The sequence below is a fragment of the Hemibagrus wyckioides genome, linkage group LG06, assembly GCF_019097595.1.
Source record: "Hemibagrus wyckioides isolate EC202008001 linkage group LG06, SWU_Hwy_1.0, whole genome shotgun sequence".
NCBI classification, from domain to species: Eukaryota; Metazoa; Chordata; class Actinopteri; order Siluriformes; family Bagridae; genus Hemibagrus; species Hemibagrus wyckioides.
This window is the reverse complement of record NC_080715.1, coordinates 45,721,305-45,739,197: the sequence shown is the minus strand read 5'-3', so window position 1 is coordinate 45,739,197 and position 17,893 is coordinate 45,721,305. Positions and strand designations below refer to the sequence as shown.

Here is a 17,893-nt window from a genome sequence, read left to right as displayed (position 1 = left end):
TGTATCACAAGTGACATCAAGGGACTTCTGAACAAGAAGAAAAGGGCCTTTAAGGATGGTGATCAGCAGGAGCTTAAGTGTGTGCAGAAGGAACTAAAAGTCCAGCTCAGGGAGGCGAAAGAGCAGTACAGGAGGAAACTGGAGCAGACGTTGCAAAACAACAGCATGAAGGAAGTGTGGAGTCAGATGAAGACTATAACCGGATGCAGCTCGAACAGGGTAACACCATTGAAGGAGGTGTGGGAATAGCGAACCAGCTGAACAAATTCTTCAACAGGTTTGATGACCCCAACTCATTCACACCTCAGTACACTGCACACTCCACTTCTGCTTTCAACCTACCCACTGAGAACAACTGTGGCACAGAGAAGGAGAATATCCCTCCACCCATGATCACAGCAGCCCAGGTGTGCAGAGAGCTGAGAAGGCTCCATCCCAGCAAAGCTGCAGGCCCAGATGGAGTATCTCCACGACTACTGTGCCTGTGCAATGGAGCTGGGAGACCCTCTACAGCTCATCTTTAACCTGAGCCTGGAGCAGGAGAGGGTACCTTGGTGGTGGAAAACATCCTGCAGCATCCTAGTCCCAAAGAAACCATGCCCTGGAGAACTGAATGACTTCAGGCCAGTCGCCCTGACGTCTCACATAATGAAGACCATGGAGCGGGGGCTGCTACACCACATTAGGCCACCGGTCCGCCACGCCCTCGACCCTCTGCAGTTTGCATACCAGGAGAAGGTGGGAGTGGAGGATGCCATTACCTACATGCTTCACCGAGCCCTCTCTCACCTGGACAGCAGCAGCAGGGCTGTGAGAACATTTTTGGACTCCTCCAGTGCATTCAACACCATCCAGCCACTGCTCCTCAGAGACAAACTAACAGAGATTGGAGTAAGCTCACAAATGACTGCATGGATCACAGACTACCTGACAGGCAGATCTCAGTATGTGAGACTCTGCCACGTGCAAAAGTTCACGGATGACACTGCTATCGTTGGTTGCATCAGGAAGGGACAGGAGGAAGAGTACAGAAAACTGATACAGGACTTCGTTGCATGGTGTGACGTTAACCATCTGCACCTAAACACCACAAAGACCAGGGAGATGGTGGTGGACTTCAGGAGGCCCAGGCCTCAACCTGAGCCTGTGATTATCAATGGTGACTCTGTGGAGGTCATCAAAACCTACAAATACCTTGGAGTACAGCTGGATGAAAAAATGGACTGGACTGCCAACACAGACGCTCTGTGTAGGAAAGGACAGAGCTGGCTGTATTTCCTAAAAAGGCTGGCTTCCTTTAACATCTGCAAAAAGCTGCTGCAGATGTTCTATTAGACTGTTGTGGCGAGTTCCCTCTTCTATGCGGCAGTGTGCTGGGGAGGCAGCATAGAGAAGAAGGACGCCTCACATCTGGACAAGCTGGTGAGGAAGGCGGGCTCGATTGTAGGCTCAGAACTGGACAGCCTGACATCAGTGGTAGAGAGGAGGACACTGAGCAGGCTCCTGTCCATCATGGACAATCCGCTTCATCCACTGTACAGCATCATCTCCTCCAGACAGAGAAGCAGCTTCAGTGACCGGTTGGTGTCACTGCCCTGCTCCACTGACAGACTGAGGAGGTCGTTCCTCCCCCATGCAATGCGACTCTTTAATTCCACACGGGGTGGGAGGAGTCAGTGCTGACACTACTCTCTCTCTGTACTGGACTGTACAATAAACTACACACTACACACAATACACTCCGGTTTATACAGAACTCTCAATAAACTGAGATTTGCACAGGACTCAAACACGTAGTTTGTGCACAAAAACTGTTTTTGCACATCAACTAGGTCTGTAACCTTAAACATTTGTTTCTCTATATTTATTCCTTAAATCTCTGTATTGAGTATTTTTCTGCTATATTTTGTTAAATTGTGTAATATTTTGTTATTTATATTTATATATATTTTTTGATATTTTGTACCCTTAAATCTGGGTATTTTAGTTTTTTTTTTTGTTATATTCTTATTTTATCTATTACCTGTGCTTGTGGATACTGCTGGAATCTATAAATTTCCCTTTGGGATGAATAAAGTATCTATCTATCTATCTATCTATCTATCTATCTATCTATCTATCTATCTATCTATCTATCTAGCTATCTAGCCATTGCAAAATACAGGTACATAGCAACAAAATGCTGTTTAGCATCTACCAGAAGTGCAAATAGTAGAAATTGTGCAAATGAACAAGTGCAGATAAATATGTAAATATGTACATCGATAAATAAGGCTATGTCAGAGTGTGTATAGAGAGGTATGTGCAAGTAGTATTTACAGCAGATGAAGTGTCAGGTGTAATTATAATTGTACAAAAATGTGTGCATTATGTACAAAGTACACTATATTGCCAAAAGTATTCGCTCACCCATCCAAATAATCAGAATCAGGTGTTTCAATCACTTCCATGGCCACAGGTGTATAAAATCAAGCACCTAGGCATGCAGACTGTTTTTACAAACATTTGTGAAAGAATGGGTCGCTCTCAGGAGCTCAGTGAATTCCAGCGTGGAACTGTGATAGGATGCCACCTGTGCAACAAATCCAGTCGTGAAATTTCCTCGCTCCTAAATATTCCACAGTCAACTGTCAGCTGTATTATAAGAACGTGGAAGTGTTTGGGAACGACAGCAACTCAGCCACGAAGTGGTAGACCACGTAAACTGACGGAGCGGGGTCAGTGGATGCTGAGGCACATAGTGCGAAGAGGTCACCAACTTTCTGCAGAGTCAATCGCTACAGACCTCCAAACTTCATGTGGCCTTCAGATTAGCTCAAGAACAGTGCGCAGAGAGCTTCATGGAATGGGTTTCCATGGCCGAGCAGCTGCATCCAAGCCATACATCACCAAGTGCAATGCAAAGCGTCGGATGCAGTGGTGTAAAGCACGCCACCACTGGACTCTAGAGCAGTGGAGACGCGTTCTCTGGAGTGACGAATCGCGCTTCTCCATCTGGCAATCTGATGGACGAGTCTGGGTTTGGCGGTTGCCAGGAGAACGGTACTTGTCTGACTGCATTGTGCCAAGTGTAAAGTTTGGTGGAGGGGGGATTATGGTGTGGGGTTGTTTTTCAGGAGCTGGGCTTGGCCCCTTAGTTCCAGTGAAAGGAACTCTGAATGCTTCAGCATACCAAGACATTTTGGACAATTCCATGCTCCCAACTTTGTGGGAACAGTTTGGAGCTGGCCCCTTCCTCTTCCAACATGACTGTGCACCAGTGCACAAAGCAAGGTCCATAAAGACATGGATGACAGAGTCTGGTGTGGATGAACTTGACTGGCCTGCACAGAGTCCTGACCTCAACCCGATAGAACACCTTTGGGATGAATTAGAGCGGAGACTGAGAGCCAGGCCTTCTCGTCCAAAATCAGTGTGTGACCTCACAAATGCGCTTCTGGAAGAATGGTCAAAAATTCCCATAAACACACTCCTAAACCTTGTAGACAGCCTTCCCAGAAGAGTTGAAGCTGTTATAGCTGCAAAGGGTGGACCGACGTCATATTGAACCCTATGGATTAGGAATGGGATGTCACTTAAGTTCATATGCGAGTCAAGGCAGGTGAGCGAATACTTTTGGCAATATAGTGTATGTACAACAGTAACAGAGATAATATACAGTGTATATACAGATAGTCTACAGTATGTATAAATATAGTATATATAAACATATATAAATAGATAGACAGATAGATAAAAAAAAACTAGGTGTAATCTATGATTATCATCTTTTCACTACCTGACTCACTGGATCCACTACAGTTTGCATACCGCACCAAACCGCTCAACAGATGATGCCATTTCTCACCTTCTTCACACATCACTCACTCACCTGGACACTAGAAAGGGGAATTATGTTGGAATGCTCTTTGTTGACTACAGTTCAGTGTTTAACACTATAATCCCCTCCACACTCACCACCAAGCTGGAGCACCTGGGACTCAGCCCATCTCTTTGTCAGTGGATCTCCAATTTCCTAACTGGCAGACCACAGGCAGTAAGGATGGGCAGACATGTCTCAGCCTCCCTCACGCTCAGCACTGGAGCCCCCCATGGTTGTGTTCTGAGCCCCCTGCTGTTTGTACACATATGACTGTGTGGCCACTACCAACTCCACCACTATCATCAAGTTTGCTGATGACACCGTTGTGGTCAGACTGATCTCTGACAACAATGAGAAGGCCTACCTGGAGGAGATTATCTGGAGAACTGGTGCCAGAGGAACAACCTCCTCCTTATCATCAGTACTTCAGTACTAAGCAGGAGAGGAACTACCAGACCCCCGTGAAAAACGAGAGCCCAGTGGAGAGAGTGGACAGCTTCAAATACCTCAGTGTTCACATCACGCAGGACCTGTCTTGGTTCTGTCACATCAACACAATGGTGAAAAAGGCCTGGCAGTGTCTCTACCACATCAGATGCTTGAGAGACTTTAGACTGAACTCTAAGGTGCTTACTCCTGCACCATAGAGAGTGTCCTGATGGGAAACATAGCAAACTGGTTGGAGAACAGCACCATGCAGGACAGACGAGCTCCTCAGAGGGTGGTGCACTCAGCTGAGTGCATCATCCATGCCAAGCTCCTTGACCTGCACTCAATATATAACAAGTGTTGCTGGACCAAGGCCAGGAAGATTATGAATGACCTCACCCACCCCAACAATGGACTGTTCTCTCTGTTGAGGTCAGAAAAGCACTTCCGCTCCCTGAAGGCCAACACAGAGAGACAGAGAAGCTTCTTCCATAGGCTAAATGGACTCTCAACCAGAACTCCACATAGGACTCAACAGATTGAACTTATGTTTCCTTCACATGTGTTGGAACACACCAAAACCAACCACTCTGAACATTTGTACATTTACACATTAGAGAACTGAAGTACATAAAACATATATGTTGCACATTTCTGGTTCTGTTACATATAAAGAGGACTACTGTGCACAACTGCACTAAAGATGGACAATACCACTGCTGCTCATCATATTTAATGTCACTCCATGACCACCCCATACTGCTGCTGTCTGCACATTGCACATTTCACATACTTTGTATAGTTTATTTATACAGTTCTTACTTTTTACAATTACACTGAACAAAATTATAAACACAACACTTTTGTTTTTGCCCCCATTTTTCATGAGCTGAACTCAAAGATCTAAGACTTGTTCTATGTACACAAAAGGCCTATTTCTCTCAAATATTGTTCACAAATCTATCTAAATCTGTGTCAGTGAGCACTTCTCCTTTGCCAAGATAATTCATCCATTATCTGGGGGGGGGGATAATTCATTTGCCTCATGCTGTGCAACACATCTCCTTCGCATAGAGTTGATCAGGTTGTTGATTGTGGCCTGTGGAATGTTGGTCCACTCCTCTTCAATGGCTGTGTGAAGTTGCTGGATATTGGCAGGAACTGGAACACACTGTCGTATACGCCGATCTAGAGCATCCCAAACATGCTCAATGGCTGACATGTCCGGTGAGTATGCTGGCCATGCAAGAACTGGGATGTTTTCAGCTTCCAGGAATTGTGTACAGATCCTTGCAACGTTCAAGAATCAAAGAACTTTATTAATCCCAGGGGGAACTTCCTTTGCCATGTTATAGTTGCTCTAATGAAAATAAAATATAATAGAAAAAGAAAGAAATATATACACTGTTTTATAAACTAAAAAAAGAATAAATAAATACAAATTCTGTACAAATACTACACAAATACTGTACAAATACTAGTGTAGAGCTGTAATATTGCACACCAGGATTGTAATTAGGTGATAATGGTACAGTTGTTTGTACGTTATTGGAAAAAATGGTGAAATTGTAATGTGCATGAAAAGGCCTATAATTACTAAAGCACTATTGCGCATGAAATTGCACATGAAAAAGAATATGTCCAACACTTAAAGGGAGGAATTGTACAGTTTTATTGCCACAGGATTAGAGTTAATTGAATGGAGTTTTGACAGCATTGTTTTCTCAACAACAACGTGAACTGGGTCCAGCTCCATGCCAAGTACAGAGCCAGCCCTCCTGATTAGTTTGTCCAGTTTATTTCTCTCTGCCACCTTCATGTTACATCCCCAACAGACCGCTGTATAGAAAATGACACTAGACACCACAGACTCGTAGAACATCCGCAGTATGGTGTTGCAGACGTTGAAGGACCTGAGCCTCCTCAGGAAATACAGCCTACTCTGTCCTTTCTTGTAGAGCGCTGTTGAGTTTAGTGTCCAGTCCAGTTTGTTGTCAATGTGGACTCCCAGGCATTTGCAATCCTCAACAATCTCAACTTTCTCTCCAAGGACAGACAAAGGAAAGGCTGGGGTTCTGGATTTTCTAAAGTCCAATACCAGTTCCTTTGTTTTCCCAACATTGAGCTGTAGATGGTTGAGTTCACACCAGGTGACAAAGTTGTCCACTGCTGTCTGATACTCTAAGGTGTTAACTCCTTGGATACATCCGACAATCACAGAGTCATCAGAGAATTTCTGAAGATGGCAGGATTCCGAGTTGTGTCTGAAATCCGATGTATACAGGGGATACATGGGGCCGTGCATTATCATGCTGCAACATGAGGTGATGGTCATGGACGAATGGCACAACAATGGGCCTCAGGATCTTGTCATGGTATCTCTGTGCATTCAAAATGCCATCAATAAAATGCACCTGTGTTCGTTGTCCATAACATACGCCTGCCCATACCATAACCCCACCTCCACCATGGGCCACTCCATCCACAACGTTGACATCAGCAAACCGCTCACCCACACGACACCATACACGCTGTCTGCCATCTGCCCTGTACAGTGAAAAGCGGGATTCATCCGTGAAGAGAACACCTCTCCAAAGTGCCAGACGCCATCGAATGTGAACATTTGCCCACTCGAGTTGGTTACAACGACGAACTACAGTCAGGTTGAGACCCCGATGAGGACGACGAGCATGCAGATGAGCTTCCCTGAGATGGTTTCTGACCGTTTGTGCAGAAATTCTTTGGTTATGCAAACCGATTGTTGCAGCAGCTGTCCGGGTGGCTGGTCTCAGACCATCTTGGAGGTGAAGATGCTGGAGGTGGAGGTCCTGGGCTGGTGTGGTTACACGTGGTCTGTGGTTGTGAGGCTGGTTGGATGTACTGCCAAATTCTCTGAAACGCCTTTGGAGACGGCTTATTGTAGAGAAATGAACATTCAATTCACGGGCAGCAGCTCTGGTGGACATTCCTGCAGTCATCATGCCAATTGCTCCCTCAAAACTTGGACATCTGTGGCATTGTGCTGTGATAAAACTGCACATTTTAGAGTGACCTTTTATTGTGGTTTAGCCTAAGGCACACCTGTGCAATAATCATGCTGTCTAATCAGCATCTTGATATGCCACGCCTGTGAGGTGGATGGATTATCTCGGCAAAGGAGAAGTGCTCACTAACACAGATTTAGACAGATTTGTGAACAATATTTGAGAGAAATAGGCCTATTGTGTACATAGAAAAAGTCTTAAATCTTTGAGTTCAGCTCATGAAAAATGGGGGCAAAAACAAGTGTTGCATTTATAATTTTGTACAGTGTATTTTATATTTTTATAGATTTCTACTTTATACTTTATTTTATTTCTACTTTTATTTTATTTTATTGTAACAAACTGTAGATTTTGTTATATTTTATTCTTTCTTTTGGCATTTTACCTCATTTCCTTTTTTGATTTTCAAGGTCACAGTCGTGCAAGCATTTCACTGCATATCATACTGTGTAGGATTGTGTATGTGACAAATAAAAATTTGAATTTGATTTAAGGTCATAAACATGGAAAAACAATTAAAATGAAAGAACAGTAGGCAGCAGACTGATGATACTTCACACCGAAGCTAACATGAACATGGCTTAAATGTCCATCCAAACAGGAAGTGACAGGGTGAACGGGAAGTGATCAGAATTTGGGCAAGGGCTCCCTCTGGCAAGGGGGCAGGTTAAGCGCGGCTTGAGCTGTTGCACCAACACTGTTAGATTTGTATCAGTTCTGACGCTGTTGTTGTAAACGAAAGTGTCAGCATTGCTGTAGATTCTCAAAGCTGTCCTGATGAGGCCATATCCATGGTAACAGTTCAGTATAATGAACTCTTCTTTGTGCTTTATAAGTTTAATCATCAAAACTGAACTTTATCTTTCTGTCTCAAACTTACAAACTTTATAAACACTTACAGTCTTCTTTTTTTAAGCCTTGTCCTATCCATCTCAGATTTACATCCAATCTGTTTTGTAAAGTTAAAAAGGAAGGAGGAGGAGATTTGCATTTAGATCAAATCAAATAACCAGTGACCTCTAATGAACTGACTATAAATCTCTGAGGATTACTACAGTCATGAAAAGTCTCTGAAGTATCACATTTCCAGTGATTAATTTAATAAACTATTAGAACATGTAACTATTAGAAAACCTTGGACAGAATTTCATCAGTGATGATGAAAAAATACAATACTGTAAGTGTATATTCAATACTGTGATACTGTGAAACTTAATTGTTAGACTAAAAACTTTCAGTGAGTTCAAAATCATTTACATTACACACATTAGGAGTTTTAATATACTTCAAGTTAAATTGTTGTTAGATTATTAATTAACACATTTGCTTCTTGTATTTACATAAGCCTTTCATAACCCCACGTGTTATAGCACAAATAAAAATAAACCTAGAGCTGAGAGTTCTTTGAGAAACTCAATCAAGTTGATTCAAGACAAATAACATCACAAGTATATAAACTGCCACTAAATGATGATGACTAAACATGATTTCCAATAAAAATATTGATATCTGATCTAAACCTGGAGAACACAGTAATACACTGGTAAACTCTATCCAATGATATATTTTCTATGTTTAATGATATTAAAACTCAGTTACTAAAATATATGGTCATATGGTCACTTCACAGAAATTATACTGCATGGGTTCAAGCAATAGCAACAAACACTGCCCTAATTCCATAGATGATTACTATCATGCTCTCTGGTCATGGCCATACATCCAGTCCTTCTGGTCAGAGGTCCTGAACAGGCTGTCTGAGATCCTGAGTAATGAATGTGTAGCTCTTGGTGAAATGATGTCCTGATGCTTGCTTACCTGTTTTTTTGTTTTTTGTTGTTTTTTGTTGTTTTTTTGTAGTGTTTTTTTTTTTTTGGGGGGGGTGTTTTTTTATTTTTATTTATTTATTTTTCTGGGGGGAGGGTCTCAGTGTGGGTGGGGGGTTAGGTTAAGTTAAGTTGTCTTTGTCACATATACATTACAGATCAGTGAAATTCTTTCTTCACATATCCCATCCTTGGGGGTTAGGGTCAGAGCGCCCCTAAATAGGGTGGGTTGTGGGCCTTGGTCAATGGTCAACTGTGGCAGCTTGGCAGTGCTGGGGCTTGAATCCCGATCTTCCGGTCAACAACCCAGAGCCTTAACCACTTGGAGCTCTCCTTAATCCTGGAGCTTCCACCACCCCAATGAGAAAGGGGAGAGCGTAAACAAAGTCCCCCGCTATCAGAAATTATGCAGTCAATATTCCCGCATTTGAGGAATTTGCAAAAGTCAGCTGAGCCCGAGTGCAATGGCTGAGACTTGCTTTGGGCAAACCTGCCAGGGTGGGGAGTGATCTCTTTTTCCTTGTTATTCTGTCTGGGTGCTCAAAATATTAGATTTTATTCTAAATGATTCTGTCAGGATTCATGGCCTAGATGAGACTCTGGCCATCACACACACTTCTTCATCACCATCCTGAGTTCTTCTTTGTCTCTGTTACATATATAACATTGTTTTCTTATTACTTGCACTGATAGTGACACTGAATCCTGTTCCACATGACACCTGTTGAAAAATGAGGATTGTTCACTAACTACACTGCTGATTATAACTCCTGTATGTTGATCCAAGTTTAACTTCTAATTTAACCATATGTAGTGATGTGTAGTGATGTAAGTTGTAGTGCTCTGGTACTTTCACTTAACAGTTTTACTGAAGTCTCTGTTTAATCACTCTGTTTAATCTTATTTCTTAGTGATTTTCACAGTGATGGAGAAGCGTCTGTTCCTACTTCTCTTTTATACAGGTGAGCAAATAATACAGTGAAGAATAAAGGCCACCTCTATCCACAGGGATTATAATATTTATCAGAGACACAGCATTGGTTACAGATATATCAATTAGACATATTTCTTATGATCAGAAAGAAATTTTCATGTTTTACAAATGAGGGAAAAATCATACTAAAAAATTTCAGTTACACAGCTAATGTTGCATAACACTCTCCTCCACAGGAGTCGTCCCTCTCGTCCTGTCTGACCCTCGTCAGTATTTTTTGATCCAACAGGGGAAAACATGGAGTGATGCTCAGGCTTACTGTCAAGATAAACACACAAATCTGGCTATCATCAAGCAGACATGGTTCAGCTTCAGAATGAAGCACAGAAACAACAATTTAGTTCCAGTGCTTGGATTGGAATGTACAATGACATTAATGGCTGGAAATGGTCTCTTGGATATGAGCCAGTGGGAAGCATGAGACCATGGGGAACTTTTCAGCCTGACAACTGGCATGGAAAAGAATCGTGTGGTGGAATGAGTGGGGGCACTTGGCATGATAGGGAATGTACTGACCAAGTCCCCTTTGTGTGCTTTGATGGTAAGGAATATGTCTTACTAAAAATACTGAGAGTGTGTTGTAAGTATTATCCTTAAATATAACTGTGCTCTAAACATTATAACACAACTTAATTGGATCCAGGTTTGATCCTTGGAGTTCAACAGTCAATTCTGCACTTTATTCTGTCAGTAATCTCATCTCTAGGCCTGCCAAGCACACCCTCTCTTAATTCTTACTGGCATTTGTATTTGCAATCCTGAGAACCAGGTTAAAGCCCATTTTAAGCCTAAACTTACAGACTAATCGAATAAATCCTTAGTGACTAATCAAAATTAAAAACATGATGTTGCATTGGAGGCTTGTTAAGTTTTGATTACACTGCATGTTACTTCCCAATTACAGATTATAATTAACAAGTGGTCCACATGCTTTTTTTCACAGACACTAAAACTGGCAATCAGAGGTACATTTACATCTCTACTGGCAAGACATGGGCTGCAGCTCAAGTTTACTGCAGAACTTATTATACTGATCTGGCCAGTGCAAGAGATGCATCAGAAAATTCAATTATAGCAGGATTGATCTCTGGCATGACTTGGTTTGGTCTGTTCAGAGAGACCTGGAAGTGGGTAGACCATAAAAACGTCTCTACCATCACCTGGATGACTGGAGAACCTAATAATGCCCAGGGGAATGAAGACTGTGGTTATTTAAATAATGGCCTGGCTGCTGATTCACAGTGCTCAGCCATAATGCCTTTCTTCTGTTACAGTTTGTAATTTAGATCAATTTCCTTTACATTTAAAAACTGTCTTTAGAATGTAAGTTTGTGTGATTATGTTTGAGTTTGTATATCTTTACATTTCTACATTCAGAAGTCACTAGAAAACAACAAATCATAAGGCTGAAGATTCTGTCCAGTCAGGATGTGAATGATCCTGCAATAAAGGAGGCCATGTTGGAGCAGGTGGGTCTCATCCTCCTCAAGACTCCACTTATACCTTACATTGTCCTTGTCGTTACTGCAGCCACAACCTGAGTCTTCATCAATCACTGGCACTGACACAATGTACTGTAATTACAGTCTGACTGTGTGGTTAGTTCCCTTCCAAGGGAACTCAATGCTGCATTATGGCTTGATGCTATGGGAATGCTACTGCAAGATCATGGTCTGAAGCAAGTGTGTAAATACATCAATCCTACTGGCCAAATTGGGTTGATGTAGTGGGGTGCATCAATGAGACCATAAAAGGGCATATACCTCATGGAATCCCCAGCTTTGCCTTCAGGAATTTTTTTGTCTTTCTGTGTGTATTGTTTGTCTATTTAGTGTTTGTCTGTTTTGTGTGTGATTTGCCATTAATACAATAGCTAGCAAACAGTTCATAAGGTATGTGCTGCCAAGTCCCCACTTTCTTATGGGAGACAACTCGCACATTCTTTGTGTTATTAGTTTGGGAGCTGAGCACATTCGGGCATTCCCCCAGGGGGCTCACTGTTTTCATTGCAAGAGCTTCTCAATGAAAAAGCTCCATTCTCATCTGGCTCTGTTAAAATCAAGTGTGAAAAATTTAAGCAAGTCAGGCATCTTCACCGTGTGGCTCGGGTCTGCAGTGGCTCCAATCATGGGGTTTGCAGGTTGAATTGGTGGAGCATACCTTGAGATGGGTATTCCCTTTCTATACCACTCTCTATTCCTTCTCCTCCAACTCAGAGGGTACCATTCCAAATTCAGAAGCTTACTCTGTGATCAGTGTGCTCCATGTGCAGATCTACCAGGCTGACAAACTTATAGACCTGGATCAGGACCAGGGATGAGATCCTAAAGTGGTAGAAGAACTTTGTGGAGCCACTGATTTAGCCTTCCATGCCACTAAGCAAACAACCACACTATCAGCCAATTCATGGCTGCTATTTTTGTTATTTTTGGTTATAAAGAGGAATCTGTGGCTCAGCATTACAGGGAAAAATGTGAAGTATAAAACTATCCTCCTTGATAGCCCAATTTTGCCTCCTGGCTGGTTGCAGCTAGCACTGTTGTTGACAGGTATCAGGAGGATAAGCAGCACTCAAAGAATTGATCTCTCACTGCATCTGGGAGTTGGTGTTTACCACCAGTCAATCCCGGCCAGGCCTAGTTCCCACCAGGAGTAGCAAAAGACCAGTGTGACTGCTTGACTGCAGTCTGTATCTGAAAGATACAGGGGTCAAGCCATCAGAGGGAAGGGTTGATTCGAGGACTGTGAACTGCAAGGCAGCTAAAAAGAAGACCTGTCACATGAAGATCAGGCCTCCTCAGGCTGGATCTGAGTACACCATTACAGTGTGTATTCAAACTCCTTCAATGGCATTAGAGAGTTCTGCCAATGCCGGCACCTCTGGTGATTTAGGGAGTGGGAATGCCTGCTGGTTTATCTTCACTCACCAGTGACCTCTTTTTCTAAATGAGTGACACCTCTTTTAGATCATGTAGCAGCATGGTAACTACTGCCATTACTATCAGAAGGTTCTGAATGCCATTAAAAAAAGGTTACAGAATTCATCAGAGAGAATTCATCCCCCTTGGTTCAGTGGTCAGAGGCCCTGTCTGCAGGCCCTGTTGGCAGCTTCCTCTTGCTTAGACTTTGCACCTGCTATGGTCAAAAGTATTCTGCACCCTAGACTGGACTACATTCCAAAGGTATAACCAGCCAACCAGCAAGCCTTTTTTTCTCCACCTCTTATTTCTCTGGAGTATGAAAGGCCTTATCTACTATTTCCAGTCTGAGCTCTTAGGATCTACACCTACCACTTAGTCCAATGGCGTAAATCTCAACTCTTCATTTGGTGGTCACAACAAAGGTATTGCCGTCATCAAGCAGCAGCTTTCTCATGAGGTGTGTGCAATGGCTTCGCCCCAGTTGTCAAGGCCCACTTCTATAGGAGTGTAGCATCTTCCAGGGCTCTAGCCAGAGGTGAGCCCTTGCATGATGTTTGTGTTCATCATGTTTTACAGTTTGGGCATGGACTCAACCCCAGGATACTAAGTTGTTCAGAGTTGATCTGGACTGATCTGCACCCAGCAATTGCCAGTGCCAAATAGCCTTGTTGAGCAGGCTTTCTTACCCATTGTGGCAGCATTTGTATTGAAGTTCTCATAGCATCAAGTCATGATGCGGTGTTGAGTTCCCTCAAATTAGAACAATTCAGGTTATGTATGTAACCCGGGTCAGTGCTGCCTCATTCCCTTGACACACTAGGGGCATACCTGAAATATCTTTATTCAGAGAAGTTGAAGAGAATTAGTGCATTAGAATTGGCATATTATCTCACATTCTTCAAACACTGGTCTTGCAGACACATTCCCGTAGTGTCTAGCCATGATGCAGCACCTTTTTCCCTTTCTCAGAGAACTGGGTTATATACATAACCTGCAACATTTCTGTAAAATTTCATAGGATTCATATAGAGTCTCTATCATGTATTATTAATTAATAAAAGTCCTGTTTTTCAGATCAAACAGAAACTGAAGGATCATGGGATGGCAGAAAACGTCACAGTTAAATGGAGAGAACAATGAGATGGAAGGGTGTTTCACAAGGAGAAAGAAAATTTAAGACTAATAAAAATCTAAAAAGAACTGTAAGTCTAAATCTATTTTACACGTTTTCTTCTAAGGCAATATTCTCCTTCAAGGTTATTTCTAATGTAATATTTGTATTTTTTATTTAGACAATGTCACTTTGCCCCAAATGTAGTCAATCTGCTGAGTTTGTTTTGGATCTTTACTTCTTTAGTTTTCAGATAAGATGCTAAAGTAACAAACATGTAATCAAAGTCTAACAATACTCAAACCTTTATATACTCATTTCAATTTTAAGATAGGTAATATACTCTATAATATGTGTATATACATATATAGACATACATATATAGATATTGTTTCTTTATCATAAGCATTAACTAATCATTCTCTTCCTGGAGAATTAGAGATCAAATAATATGTGATGTGAGAATAACTGAATAATGTGTAGGATATTTCCCTATAATGAGACTTTGCATCCTCCTTGGCTCCATCTGCAGGAATTCCAATGTGAAACAAGTTCAATAATTACAGTTTTATTCTCAGCTCAGTTTTATTCATGTTTAACTTACATAACACTGCTCACTCAATAATAAGGCTAGGATTTCATGTTCTAATGCATTTCTATGAAAACCATTGAAATAAAGAAAAGGAGATAAAGAAACAGAATCCTGTGTTGTGTAGTTCATGAAGAATTTATTAACCTGTTGATTAAACTGAATTTGAAAGAAGCTGTTTGCAGTTCTTTTTTTTTTGAGAATGGAAGGAAGAGATTATTCCTTATTATAATTTCACAAAAAAATATTGTAATAAAAATAATAATAAAACCAATGCATAGGGTTAGGGTTGCGCCCAAATTAAGGGCTCAAGTTTTTGCTTAGGTAAGATATATAAGTTCAACAAAATGTAAATAGGTAAATGAAAGCAGGTTAATGTTAAACTACTACATTTTATATATGTAAATAACATGGGCTTGTAACTTATTGTGAACCATGAATATTACATAGATATGTAAAGCTGCATTTTGGAAAAATAATTTATGTGAATTTATACTAATAAATGTGTATATAAACACTTTGGTCTATGAATTATTATTAGTCAGTAATACGCTAAGCATTACTTCACACCTGGCTGAATATATGTATATATGTGATGGCGTGTTTCCAAGATGGCGGTGCGGCAGTAGCATGCAGCGGTCACTCCGGAACCAAAATGGTGCTATTTCTTTGTTTTACCCTGAATTTCAAGGTGCATGGACACCAAAGACAGTGGTGTTCATGTATACTACCGCCAGACGATTTTACAGCTAAGAAATCATGCAATTACTAACCTTTGTAGCAACCTTTGCTTGCTGCAAAGACCAGGCCTTCAGTCCATGGCGTTGCCTGATGCTTTGAATTTCAAAGTTCATGGACACCAAAGACAGTGGTGTTGATGTATATGACCGCCAGATGATATTGCAGCTCAGAAATTATGCAGTCACTAACCTGCATGATGATGTACTCTGCAAACTTTGTGACCTCGGCTTGCTGCAAAGACCAGGCCTTGAGTCCTCGGTGTCACCTGATGCCAGTGGCCGGGAGAGAGGATGTCGCAAGCGGTGCTCAGGGAAGCGGAAGCACAGAAAATGGGTGGGTGTCCATGCTAGGCTAAAAACAGATCCTAGCCAGCCGGTACTCCCCTCCATCATTCTGTCCAATGTCTGCTCACTAGACAATAAATTGGACTACATCCAACTCCAGCGAACTACACAGCGTGAGTTCAGAGACTGCTGCATTTTTGTTTTGACTTAGACGTGGCTCAGTGACAGAGTTCCAGAATCCACCATTCAGCTAGCCGAGCTAACCGTGTTTTGTGCCGACAGGAATGCAGCTCTGTGCAGTAAGACTCGCGGTGGTGGTGTGTGTATTTACATGGAATGGAACATGGAATGTTGCAAGGACTCTGTGCATGTTTTGAGTTACTGTTCATCGCTAGTGGAGTTTGTGACTGTTAGATGCAGACCATTTTATTTACCATGTGAATTCACTACCGCTTTCATTTTCGGAGTGTACATTCCACCCAGCGCTAATGCTAAGGAGGCTCTGTGTGAGCTGTACGGAGCTATTAGCGAGCTGCAGAATTCTCACCCCCTTGGACTGTTTAGCGCTGGACATTCAATCATGCAAATCTCAGAACAGTGCTCCCGAAATTCCATCAGCATGTGGACTTTGCTACGAGAGGGACGAACACGCTGGATGTTATTTACACAAACATTCCCAGCACATATCATGCAGAGCCCCGCCCCCACCTCGGCTACTCAGACCACATCTCTGTTATGTTGATTTCAGCATACAGACCACTCATCAGACGCTCTAAACCGGTTCTGAAACAGGTTAAAACCTGGCCAGCAGGAGCCATCTCTGCTCTTCAGGACAGTTTTGAGTGCACTGACTGGGACATGTTCAGGGAGGCTGCAACCAATGGCGACTCTATTGACTTGGAGGAGTACATGGCATCTGTGACCAGCTACATCGGCAAGTGCATCGATGACGTGACCGTCTCCAAGACCATCACCACACGCTCTAACCAGAGCCATGGATGACCACGAAAGTGCATGCTCTTCTGAAGTCGAGAGACTCCGCCTTCAGAGCAGGGGACAAGGCAGCCTTAAAAACATCAAGGGCCAAACTGTCCCAAACCACCAGAGAGGTGAAGCGTGCACACGCCCAAAGAATCCACGGTCACTTCCAGGACAGCGGAGACTCCCGGCGCATGTGGCAGGGCATTCAGGTGATCACGAACTACAGGACAACTTCACCTGCCTGTGACAGTGACACCTCCTTCCCAGACGCACTGAATGACTTCTATGCTCTGTTCGAGGTACAGAACAATGTAACAGCGAAGAAGACCATTCCTCCTCCTAACAACCAGGTGCTCTGTCTTTCTACAGCTGATGTGAAGAGAACTCTATGCAGAGTTAACCCACAGAAGTCTGTTGGACCAGACAACATTTCTGAGTGCTCAGGGAATGTGCAGAGCAGCTAGCTGATGTCTTCACTGACATCTTCAACATCACCCTGAGCAGCTCCATTGTCCCAAAGTGCCTCAAGACTATGACCATCTCCCTCTGCCTAAGAAGTCTGTCAGTCAGTTTGCATATCGACCTAACCGCTCCACAGATGATGCCTGGATCTTGGATTTCCTGACTGATTTCCTGACTGGGAGACCTCAGTCAGTCTGGATCAGGAACAGCATCTCCAGCACCACCACACTGAGCACTGGAGCTCCTCAGGGCTGTGTGTGCAGTCCATTGCTGTTCACTCTGCTGACTCATGACTGTGCAGCAATGCACAGCTCCAATCATATCATCAAGTTCACCAATGACACGACCGTGGTGGGTCTCATCAGCAAGAACTACAAGTCAGCATATAGAGAGGAGCTGCAACAACTAACAGCCTGATGTAAAGCCGAGACGAGATGGTTGTTGACTTCAGGAGAGCACAGAGTGACCATTCTCCGCTGTTCATTGACGGATCCTCTGTGGAGATCATCAAGAGCACCAAATTCCAAAGTCCCCCCCCCCGACTGTGTTCTACAGAGTCTCGGATTGCAAGACCCTGCAGCAGATAGTGAGGACAGCTGAAAAGATCATGGGAGTATCTCTCCTCTCTATCACAGACACCCCACACACC

At 42.7% G+C, this 17,893-nt stretch overlaps 1 protein-coding gene and 1 pseudogene across 1 annotated transcript; one reads left to right on the top strand and one right to left on the bottom strand.

The window, feature by feature from the left end:
* Positions 1-9,527: 9,527 nt before the first annotated feature.
* Positions 9,528-9,666, bottom strand: LOC131355355 (U1 spliceosomal RNA; annotated as a pseudogene).
* A 789-nt stretch (positions 9,667-10,455) lies between these two features.
* On the top strand, positions 10,456-12,475 carry LOC131353900 (lectin-like). Its single transcript, XM_058390982.1, has 4 exons — positions 10,456-10,696; positions 11,099-11,428; positions 11,533-11,624; positions 12,428-12,475. The coding sequence occupies exons 1-4, from the start codon at positions 10,456-10,458 to the stop codon at positions 12,473-12,475; spliced, it is 711 nt and encodes a 236-aa protein (XP_058246965.1).
* Positions 12,476-17,893: the final 5,418 nt, after the last annotated feature.